Below are 12,002 nucleotides of genomic sequence, written 5' to 3'. Positions count from 1 at the left end.
ATGAATTTACCAAGAGGTTCAAACTTTACAGGTGAAAAAGCTCCAGAAGGTCAGACTTTTCATGTCCAAGTTGCAATGTACACACCTAAATACTTAAATGTCTGCCTAAGCCCAGATACACATCTAAGGACCTATTCATGCATGGTGAATCAGGCTTTTGGCATTTCAGAATTAAGCCCCATAACTTAATTTATGACTTAATTGGTTGGAGCTGGGCTTCATTTAGCTGATACTACGTAAGAGATAACACAGTTTCTTCTCAGGCCGTCCCCTTTTCAACAATAACTGAGGTCTTTCTACGATATATATCATTTCTGTTTTCTTTGTTTCTCTGACAAGAATGTATAAATGTGAGGTTTCAGGAGTGCATGCACACAATTTAATAAACAGATAAACTCAAGGTGACTTGGGACAATCTGGCTGACATGGACACAGATCATGTGATTTTCACGAGAAATGTACTGAAAGCCTGGTTGTGGTGAGCTTTCACTATATTAATGTAATTTTTTTTTTAGATAAATTTTTTGGACTTGTGTGTTGCCAGAACAAATCTGTAAATGTCACATTAGACCTCTCTGTGCTCAATGATGAAGTACAAGATGAGAGTGATGTCTATACATGGCGGCATTTGGCTTTTGTTGTGGTTAAAGGCACAGTCCATCACCCGAGTAAAATGAAAAAGATCAGGATTGAAATTCAAAGCTTGGTCTGATTTATAAACTCATCAACAGTTTGCTCAATTCGGGATCTTCTGCCGGGCAGCCTACAAATCTCCCACTATAGTTCTGTAAAAGGTCTTAAAACACACGGTGCCCTGATAAACAAAGTCTTGGTTGGCTGGGGAGATGGAGGAGTACAATTAGGCTACAGTATGATAACATTACAACAGTGTGGTCTCCTCTTTTTCAAATCAAAATTGCACAGCATGTCAAAAGCATTTGTACACAGCCCTTCCTGCTCCAGGGCTTTAGCTTTGGATTTTATGAACTCACAGGAAAGTTCAAACCACATAAGATGTCTAACAAAAATTCTAGAATTTGGTAATAGAACTATGCTGAACTACATTAAAACTCAAGAAGCACAGCCATTCTGACTTAAGTGCCAAGAATTAAAGGGGTCTGTTAACCTTGCACACTTTTAACACACTTTCTGCGGAGGTCTGCGGCGGTCACCACAGAATAAAATGTACCTGTCACTGTAAGTCACTGATTAAATCTTGTGTACATGTGCTCATTCAAAGCATGTCTAATGTAAAAATTATCATCATGCTTCTTCAGAATTTAATACATTAATTGTATCAGCTGACAGTGTATGTAATGGCTGGCCTACCATCAGCCTGGATAACATTATAAAGGGGTGGTACACCCCTTCTCATCCACAACTTCAAAGTCCAACTCCCACTCTCCCAGGCTGAATGGGCCAGTGAACTGACCTTCTTTACTTGGATCAAACAGATGCACTTCTGAAAGGCGTACACACAACTCTCAGTTCATCAGTGAGGCATAAATTAGGCCACGAAACTCCCTGTGACCAACCAGAGGCAGCGCCGTCTCATGTATGACTCACTGCTTTAGTTAGCTGTAATCTGTCGTCCAGTGCTTTCAGACAGATTTTTTAGACAGCTTACTCAAGCAATATTTCCTGCAGTATGAGAAAAAAATTAAACACAAGGCCAGATATATAAATATATGTATATGAATAAAATGTTTCCTGGCAAAAAATTAATTGTTTACCTGTTGTTTGCTCTTAAAGTAATAGTGACTTGAATTTATGATTACCTTCAAGCAATAAAAGAGAATAAAAGCAGTCTGGCTTTCACAGTGAATCTTGCATTTTATCATTCATAGTGAATCTCCACTCTCTTCATTTTATCTGGGTGTTTTCATTGAGTTTTTCTTTCGCTACAAGTGAGGGGCCCACAAAGCTTTTAAAACAAAATTCATGAAAACGGAAATGAAAAAAAAAAAGAAACCGTGGAACACAGTCGCCCAGTTGTTCGAAAGCTAACAACATCGACTCAATTTCTGACTGGTCATAAATTCATAATTCAGCACTGACTAGTCAATGCTCCTGAAAAATCTCTCGCTCAGGCAAACAAATACACTTTTTTTATTCAGTGTCGCCTTTTTTAACATCAAGAAGCAGTATACAAACATGAAACAAATTATTTCTAACACTTGAAAATGAGTTATGGGTTTAAAGAGCACATCATCAAGAATGATGCTTTATTAAAAAAAAAAAGAGAGATCCAGACCAGCATCAAAATTAAATGAGTTTGTCCATGCTCCAACTCTCAGCTTGGTAGTTCAATCTTATTACAAGCATTAAAACAGACAAATGGTAATCAATCAATCAATCAATCTTTATTTATATTGCACATTTCATACCACAGGCAACTCAATGTGCTTTGATCATAAAACTCTACCTCAGGGGAGGAATAAATACAGTCAGTGGCATAATGACTTTTATCTTAAAAAACAAAAACATTTCAGATGGACAAACATGTTTACGTCCATTTTAAAAGTCTGGTTTTGGTCGGACTAGTACAACAATTTGTTTTTTTTCTAGCGTTTTTTCTGTAAACATGCTGACATAATTCTGTCCTCCTGCCCAGAAACACACAACCTCTTAGAGTTGGCAGAGAAGAAATGACATGCCATCTTGTCTTCTCTTCAGAAGCAGAGTTCACTTATAAAGCTCAGCTCTGAGGATGTGACAAAGCTGACATTTGGACATGACGTGTGTACTGCAGTCTTATTAATTGTCATTGGGAGCCTTGCAGTTACAGTGTCTTGACTTAAGGTCGCCTCATAGAGTTCTGTCTGTTTATCCAGATAATTGCAAATCATTATGTGTGATCGCAGTGTGAGGAACTTCTTAAGCACTGTATGGTATTTGACTAAACTTTAAGTGCCAAAGACTTAAAAAAACTCGGCAGCGTCATCTCCTTCCAGAGTAAACACCCGCAGGATTTTTTTTCTTCTCCGAGTTATTAACTTTTGTGATTTACTTAGTACCAGATGTACATATTTGCCAAACTGCCCAACGTTTAGTCTCTTTCTTCTTCTCCTACTTGTTGTTACTTTTGCATGTACTGTACATGTAACAATAATAATTAGCCTTGTAAATACTGTTTATTGTTTATTGTATTTTTGTACATATCGATATTTTTATTTTTATTTTAATTTTTTCCCTATCTTATTCTTATTAATCTTTCTTTTTCCTGTAATAAGAGCACTGCAACAAAAGAATTTCCCGCAAGGGATTAATAAAGTTATTCTGATTCTGATTCTGACATAATAAGAAATAGATATCGCTGCCATTACAAAGGCTAAACAAGGGAAGAAAGACAGAGGATTAATGCTAACTGTCAAATACGTGAGGCATTCAGTGCAACACCCTGAAACTTGAACTTCTTGACACACAGCTGTGGAATTAAACTAAAGCCGAAAGTCAGTCTAATTCATGGAGGAGTAAGTAATCTTATTAAGAGGACAAAGAAAAGATCAGAAAAATCTCTTTGGATTTTGGAAGACAAAACAAAACATTGCTTAGGCTTTCAGAAGCTACGTTATACTTTACTTTAGTCTTTTTTAAGAAAAATAGAATTCTGCAAAATAATAGTTTGCCACAGTCCTGTATGATACATTTTTTTTTTTTTTTAAGGACCAGAGTTTGAGTACGGCTTCACCTGAAAAATGACATCATGTATCTTCAACAGTTTAACACCTCACTCACTTTGAATTTCTTGTCAAAGGTCAGCTCATGGTGGCGTTTTCTTTGTTTCTTCCTAACGGTCCCTCTCGAATGTTTTCATCCATCAATCATTTTGCAATTGTTAGAAGTTACAAAAAGGCATAAAAATAAATCTTCAAATCTGACCGGCTTTGCATCAACTCGCAGTTGCCCTTGAAAGTAAGAGAAGCCCAGCTGGCTGCTCATCTGTCTGCTATCCAACCAGCAGAGTGACGCCCGAGGCAGAGGCTTTGATCTCCCATCCCTCTCTCTTTGTGCCAGCTGTGGAAACATTCATTCATTGTACTCTAAAGGCACCTGAGCAGCAGACATTCCACTCTCATCCAACACCTTTATTACAGGGACCCAGGAGGGCTCTCTCATGGCTTTCATGAGGCAATGTGATGTTTTACTGGAAAATGTAAGAAAAGCAGAATCAAGCAAGAGAGGAGCTTTACCCCTCTGGAAATTGACTAAGCAGTGATCACATCCACAAAACAAACCTGCATGACATCTAACTCCTGAGATGTTCATAAGAGTGAGCACTCAATATCTAAATATCTTTTTATTTTGACTTATCAGTTTATCAGTTTTTGTCTAAACGTAGCTTCAGTCATGGTCTTTAAGTCTTTAATGTTTTGTTTGTCTGTGCTTACTACCAATTATGACACTTAATCAAGCACTTTTCAAACCCAAATTACACTGAAATCACATCAAAACATGGACATTTGGGACGTTAGTTTGTATGTCTCAAATTTCAAAGCATGAAGTCAAAAAGATCCGCAGCAGGTCAAACTGATTCACTGCACTGATGAGCTAACTTGTGTATGTGATCTTTAATGAGTGCTGCCTGTGGTAATGACATTAAAACCCCACTGACGAGTGCAGATCAAACCAGTCTTTTTTAACATACACAGAAACACATGGGGACTGAGAAGTCCAAAATAAAACCAAGAACATTATTTTAAGAGTAATGCTTAAAGCTGAGCACACACACATATATGTATGTATATAAAAAACATTAATGTTGTTTGAGTTACTGTTCTTGAAGGTACTACACAGTATCTTAGTTGTTAGGTCTGCAGTCTGCTGAGCAGAGATCTCGGATGTTGTTCCTGGGATATGTAGGAGTCACTCTCCGAGTTTGGGGGGATCACAGCCCCCAGTGCTCTGATTATTTCCAAACTTCCAAACTACACTCAGTACAGATGTTCCTGTACATTATTGCAGCCACTTGGTCATAGCGCTCCATGTATGCTGTACCTGCCCGAATTACAACACCACTATGTGCTGGACTGTCTCGGAGGCCTCTTTGCACAGCCTGCACCTGCTGTTTTGTCAGGTGGCACAGACCCCAGCCTCTTGTGCTAAGCCTTTTCCACCCAATAACAAGATTTCTCAGTATTAGCCACGTCTTCGATCTGTTGGCGGTACATACCGTGCAAAGGCTTATCCATCCATGATGGTTCCTCCTATTCCTCCTCCCCTTCCCTGCGTTACAGCTGCCTGAGACATTCACTTAGCAGTTTATCATTGGGGGCCATCTTCCTGATGTATTTCTGGATCTTTGTGTTTTAATCCTGGATAGGATAGGATAGGCTCTAACACTCACTTGTCCCTCCATCCTTCTGCCTAGTGTACAGTCTCAGCCCCCTTCTTTGGCCAGATTATTATACCAGTGGGGTATCAGATAAGTGGCAGGGCATACATATTAATGGCTGACCTGCTTGCAGCTTCTTCATGGTTTCCATTTGCCTGTGGGACCCCAAAGTATTTGTAGCTGTCCTATACATCTACTGTGTAAACTTCTGGTTGTTCAACCCTTTCAGCTGTGGTTATCTTGCCTCTCTCTGATATCATTTGACCACATTTACAAGGTCCAAATGACATCCTGATTTCCTTACCGTATACCCTGGGTCCATCAATGAGTCGATGTCTTGCTCAGTCCTGGCATAAAGCGTCATGTCATCCCTGTATAGACGGTGGCTAATACTCCAAGTTAGAAATGGTAGTCATGGCAACTCTTTTTGATTATCTGGCTGAGGGGATTCAAGCCAACACCTGGTAAAGCGGCATTCCAGCAACATGATATTCTCTGCTTGGTCTAGTAGCCCATTTCTCATCAGTACGTCCCACTCCTCCAACATCTGACAAAAATGGATTTTCATTTTTGTATTTTAAATTGTTTCATGATCACAAACATGCTTTCTAATTCTTATTTTTGAGACATTTTCAGAGGCATCCTCATACTGCATGATAGCAAGACTCGGTATGAATAGAAGCCCTTTTGTCTGACAGACTGACATAGTGTTGTGTTTTTGGCTTTGCTCCCCACTGTGGCATTTTATAAGAGCTGGCATTTGGCAGAGCTATTAGAGGAAGGTGGAAGAGTCCATTTAAGTGTCTGAAACATCTATTTGGTTTCTACTATACAGGTATACAGACACTTATCTATATAGAAAATACACTACATCTCTGTGTTCTCTTTACAAAAGGCAGGAGTTCAAAGTCCAGGAGTAAGAACATCTGACCAAAGCACAAACAGAGGGTGTTTTTCAGAACTTCTGAAACCCAACCAACCCAAATGAACAGCAGCGGGAGAGACACAATATAGGCTTCAACAAAACCACTGTTGTAACAGTTAAATTTGTAAGGGCAGAAACTTTCACAAATGCCAACATGCACTGTGATAAACCACAAGATTACAGAAATGGAAAACATTGCATAATACCTTACAAGAATAAAAACCTCATTCAAAACATGATTCTTGAGGAGTTAGCACTCTTAGTCCACCTTCCGGGCTCCATGTTAATGTGGCATATACTTCATATAAATGAAGTTCTTAGTAAGATGATCATGTAAAGATGTCTTAATACAAAGAAGTATCTTAAATATTTTGTCTTGGTATTACTTTATAAAACTTCAGGCAATTTCCAGAGTAATTTCACTGTGGTACTGTGCAGATAAAGTACTTACTGCTGTCTGCTGGCACAGTAACATTACTGCCTTGCAGTTATAAGACCTGCAAACTTGCAATTTCTATCTCCCCTTCTGTTGAATTATAGCGCTGAACAAGGACCAGAAAAGTGCTCTTATATGTTAAATTGCATGTGATATTGACCGCTAATCTTTTGGGTATAGAACATTTGTACTTTATCACTTTATCTTATTAGATCTTAGTGTGATATTTGTCATAATTAACTAATTAATCCTTGAGTTATAGTTAAACAGTGTTTTGTGAGCTCAACGTAACCTTTGACCGCATCAGTTCATCCCTCAGTCTAACTGAACGCTTGTGCTGATTTAAAAGAAATTCCCTCAATGTGTTCTTGAGATACGCTGCCCACAAAATGGGGAGAGATAAACTGATGCAGAGGAAATGAGAAATAAATCTTTGTCTTATGGTCAGAGGTAACAATACTGAGCTTTTCAAAAGCAATATAAGCAACACAGAAATAGCGGAGGAACAAAGAAAAACAGTGAAAAGCTCTCCTCACATAAATTACTTTCAAAAGTATCCAGCAAAAACATTCATGAACGTCAAAAATCTTAAAAGTTTCTACCTACACAGCCTATTTTACCAGAAATGACATATCTATTGTAGACATTTTACGAATCATAAGATTTGGTATCGGGGTTAGGAAAATACTGCACATTTAGATAAGTATTTTCTGTGCGCCCTACTCAGTTTAATTGAAAAAATAAATGATTCCATCGGCCTGCTATCTCAACACTCATGAGGATTGCGATGGAAAATATAGATTTCAGGACAGTGTGGAGAGGAGTTTGCAGGCTTCCTGATTCCCGGAAGAATGGCAAAAAAAGGATTTTTTTTCTTTTTAAATGGCATCTGTCTGCCAGCCTTTACTCAAACAAGGTTATGCATGTACCGATAGAACTGGAGTTACATCAGCGGTTACATCTCTTGTTTACCTTGATAATGTGCAGTCCATATGTGTAAAAATATTAGGGATCCACACAAAAAGTCTGAGCATGTTGTAAAGGCTACAATTAGAGCGAGTGGATGTTGAAGGAAGATACAATCAGACAGTGTCTTCTGGATATGTGCAGTGAAAATATTTGGTCCATTCAAACCTAAATTTCTGTGGTAAAAGGTATTCTGTATATTGGTATTGGAAAACTGTCTCTCACTATATGGTGCATGCTGGATACGCCTCATGGTGGGAGAGGGAGGGAGATGTGAGCTAATGCTGTGAAATTTGGCAAAGCTCACCCTGGGCACTCTCCGGTCACTGGGATTGACTGCAGGGAGAGCCACTTACTCTGATCCTGCCATCGTTTAAAAGCGGAGGAGGGGGGAGGTGGGGGCTCCCTCGTGTGTCTCCTGCTTGTTAAAGTAAAAGGTGGTGCTGCTGAAGAAAAGTGGAGTAAGCTATCTGCCGCCCTCTTTAGGTTTTCCCTGACAGGCTAAACAGGTAGAGTCCAGGCAGTTTTTTGCAAATGCAATCAAAGCATGCGGGGCCACGTGAAAACTGTATTTTCCAAAAGAACAACAAAACTTGGTTTTTGATCAACACATTGTGGCCCTCACATGGGAAAGGTGAAGTTAAGAAATGCGACTGAAGTTGGATGAAATTAAAGAACAGTGATTCTACAGCAATGGTGCCAGTGAGCTCATCAAAAATAACTATGTCCTCATGACACACATGCCTCTGCTGGTCACAAACACTCAAGTCATTCATATGACGTTAAGCATGACATTACATGATAAAGCACAAACAAACACAATCACCATCCAGTGTACAATTAAACATTGAGGTATTACAAAGAAGTGATTTTTATAAATCAGCAATAGATTGTCTCTTACTTCTTTTAGGTAAATAAAACAACACGTTTTGCTGACTTTCCCTCAAAACGGTGTCATATTTTCCTTCCCTTAGTTCAAATAAACACAACTGCAATATGTTCTATGTAATCCTGCTCACTGTTATGAGAGCAGTTACAGACCTCGTTTCTTGCCAAGTCTTGTCCCCCTGCTGCAGTGTGAATGGATGTAAATCACATTCCTTCAAGTGTGCCTCAAGAGAATATGACAACTCCACTGATGTCGTATTTTAGAGTGGATTTGAAAACGTCTCTTGGTGTGTGCGTGCCAATGTGGGTGAGAAATGGATGGTAAATGGCTCTCGGAGGGATGATGTCAAGCTGCAACAGGCTCAGCCTAAATCCGGGACCAAACTGTGATGTCTGCTGTGAGTGACACGACATCGCAGAGCGGCAGCGGATGATTAATGTGGCACAGTGTTGGCAAGTTAGTCCCCTCAACGACTTCATGAAAACATACAGTGATTGTTAAAAATACAAAATGGAAAAAAAAATATATATATATATAGGGAAAAGGCTTAAGAGAGAAAAGTTTAGCGTTTTAAGTGTTTCTTGAAGCAGAAAAAAACACACTAAATAAAGTAAAAGTATATCACTCCACTTACTTATCAAAATGACGATGGAGAGATAAGTGTGTTTTCTCATTAAATCCATGGCTCCCTTCTATTCGGCGGCACAACCACAGCGAGTTGTTGGTTTTGGCACATTTATGCCGTCATGAAGACGTCCAGTAGACCCGTCAACAAACTGGCTCGCGAAGCACACAGTTAACGGACACCCGCGCGCTCCTCCGGACAGTGTAGTTATTCCCCCCAAGTTGCGCACTGTTACTCATACTTGTGATGCTGATGCTGCTGCAGCTCCCAGTGACGACAAACCCCCACAAACCCTCCGCCCTGTCTCTGCTCTCTCTCGCTGTTTACTAGTCACACCACTCATAAGGGTTACTTTAGTCCCAGAGGCGCTCTGTCCCGTTGTTTTTTAAGGATCCGCTTATAGGATGTTAGGACGCTGAGAGATTTATTTTTTTATGTGTCAAAAGAGTTTAATTTCAATCACCGGGAGGCAACATCAGCCAATCCGTGAAACTAAAGTTTTAATCGTTACAAAAAGACCACATCGATTTACATTGCAGAGGAAGATGAAGCCAGCAGATAATCTACTCTATTACCATGATAGACAGTTAAGTTAATTCTGTGAATACTGAGGTGAGGTACAGATAAAAAGATGTGCAGAAATCCAACATTAGAGATTAAACACTGTTCATTACTACGAGCACATTTCTGTATAAATTTGGTGGCTAAATCTGATCAGTGATACACTGTTCACCATTAAAAAACTTATGACACCCCAAGAAATTGAGCTGCCACATGACTTTTAACCAACACTTCAAAGCTTAATTAGCTTTTAAGGAACCGGCTTTTTAACACTTACCACAAAGGAATGGAACAAATTTTAAAGTTTCATAATTCCTGATTCCTCAAACACTCAGCAGCCATCAACTCCTATAAGCAGCTGTAAGATTTTAAATAACCAATGCCTAAAAGGCAGGTCATGATGAACCCACTTGTTCTGATGAAGTTGAAGTTAGAACAGAACTATTAGTAGGATTATTCTAAAGACCAATCAAAACCCCTATCTGGCTGCAGAGGGCCTCCAGAAGGTTTTAGAGGACGCTTGTCTTTCTACTGTGTACCACAACTCCACATGGACACCACTCCCTGTCCACATGTTCAAATATGATCTTCAAAGATTCATCAGATGAATACCATTTCTTGCCCCCTGAAAGAGGCAAGAATGGGTTCATTTACATACCTTCATGTAAGAAAGCCAAAACAAAATCTCAGGAAATGTTTTTCTGTAAAAAATAATTGTGTGACTCCACGTGATGCACCGTAATTTTGTTCGGATCCTTTTTTTCTTCTTTTTTAAAGATTGAGACTAATAAAGTAATTTCACTTAGAAGTGTTAAAGAAATGTCCATTTTTTCCCCTTTATATTCTTTGAAAATAAGGTTATCTTTTATTCACTTAGCTTTTTACAGTGACCCAAGTTTTGACCACTGAATTCAATGTTGCCATTGTAAAATACTGCAAGGAGATCGTTTACAAGGTGCTCACCTGATTCTAATTCAGTTTGGGGAAGTTACGGACTTCCAGACATCTTTTGAAGTTAAATGAGTTCAAGAATGATGAGTATAAAGAAAAGCCAAGCAGGATACCCTGAACCGATACCGAACACCTGTGAACATCGTAATAAAATGGATATATTGGGAATGTTCACATCTTTACACAATTATAAAAGTCAGGGTGTAAAGTGACCAAAATCTAACATCTCAAAACCTTCCGTGAACGCTACCTCACAACTCGATGCTGTCAATGCCAGTTTTGTCACCGTCAAGGCCCCTTTTATAAGACACCGTTTGTAGACTGTCAGCTACCTCAAAGCAACACAGTCCCACAGAAATGCAGGAAACTGTCACAAAATGTATACAGATGTCTCCCCCAGTACGCACATCTGTATGACTGTTGGTATATTTGTATCCCGTCGGACCAGATACTTTCTATAGTTCCTTAAGTTTGCTGTTCCTCAGCTTTCAGTTGCAGTTTGCTTGGGTTTAGCAGTAATAACTGTGGTGTCACGGTTAGAAAAATGGAATGGCTTTCCTTCAAACAGACTATCATAATGTTATATGAAACAAAACTATTGTTGTTCATTCTGAGTCTGCACTGATAGCTTGTATGTTGACAGAGACAGAAGTGCTTGGTAGTGGAAACCACTGAGCAGTTTTCGTGGCTTTTAAAGGTCAGGCACCGTTTCTACGATTTGATGATTTTAATGACTGTGCTGAAGCTCATTGAAAAGTCAAACAGATTTTATTTAGGTTGACAATCAGTGAAATTAATCACTGCCACTTTGTAAGGCTGGGACTTGAATCGCTGTGCATTTTCACAGGAAAAGGGTGCAGTGTTGCTTGCAAGTCGGGGCTGGGTCTTTGCCATAAGCGGAGGAGTTTTAGTGTCTCGGGACCTTGTTCACAAGGGATGGTACGATAGGACGAGAAGTGGACAGGCGGATTGGGGCTTTGTCAGCAGTACTGGGTGTGTTGTTGTGAACAGGGAGCTGAGCCGAAAGACAAAGCTTTCAATGTTCTGGTCTGTTGTTGTTCCAACCCTTACCTATGATCATGAGATTTCGGTGGTGACTGAAAGAATGAGATTATGGATACAAGTGGCTGAAATGAACTTCCTTGGGGCAGTGGCTGGGCTCAGTTTTTAAGATAGGTTCAGGAGCTCATGCACCTGGCAGAAGCTCAAAGTAGAGCTGCTGCTACTTTGCAGCAAAAAAGGAGACATCTTATTAAGATACGTCCTGGTCGCCTACCTTTGGAGGTTTTTTTGGACATGCCCAATCGGAGGAGA

The 12,002-nt window shown here is 39.5% G+C and overlaps 1 protein-coding gene across 1 annotated transcript in view; it reads right to left on the bottom strand.

Annotated features, from left to right (window-relative positions):
• ltk (leukocyte receptor tyrosine kinase) overlaps nt 1-9,358 on the bottom strand; it is a 59,371-nt gene extending 50,013 nt beyond the window's left edge. The window contains exon 1 of the mRNA XM_075448252.1: nt 9,186-9,358. Coding sequence (XP_075304367.1) covers nt 9,186-9,234 — 49 coding nt within the window. The 5' untranslated portion in view covers nt 9,235-9,358. The remainder of the gene's footprint in view (nt 1-9,185) is intronic.
• Between the last annotated feature and the right edge of the window lie 2,644 nt (nt 9,359-12,002).

This window comes from Odontesthes bonariensis, chromosome 17, assembly GCF_027942865.1.
Source record: "Odontesthes bonariensis isolate fOdoBon6 chromosome 17, fOdoBon6.hap1, whole genome shotgun sequence".
Classification (NCBI taxonomy): Eukaryota; Metazoa; Chordata; class Actinopteri; order Atheriniformes; family Atherinopsidae; genus Odontesthes; species Odontesthes bonariensis.
The sequence above is the reverse complement of the archived record's forward strand: the minus strand, read 5'-3'. Positions and strand labels throughout refer to the sequence as shown.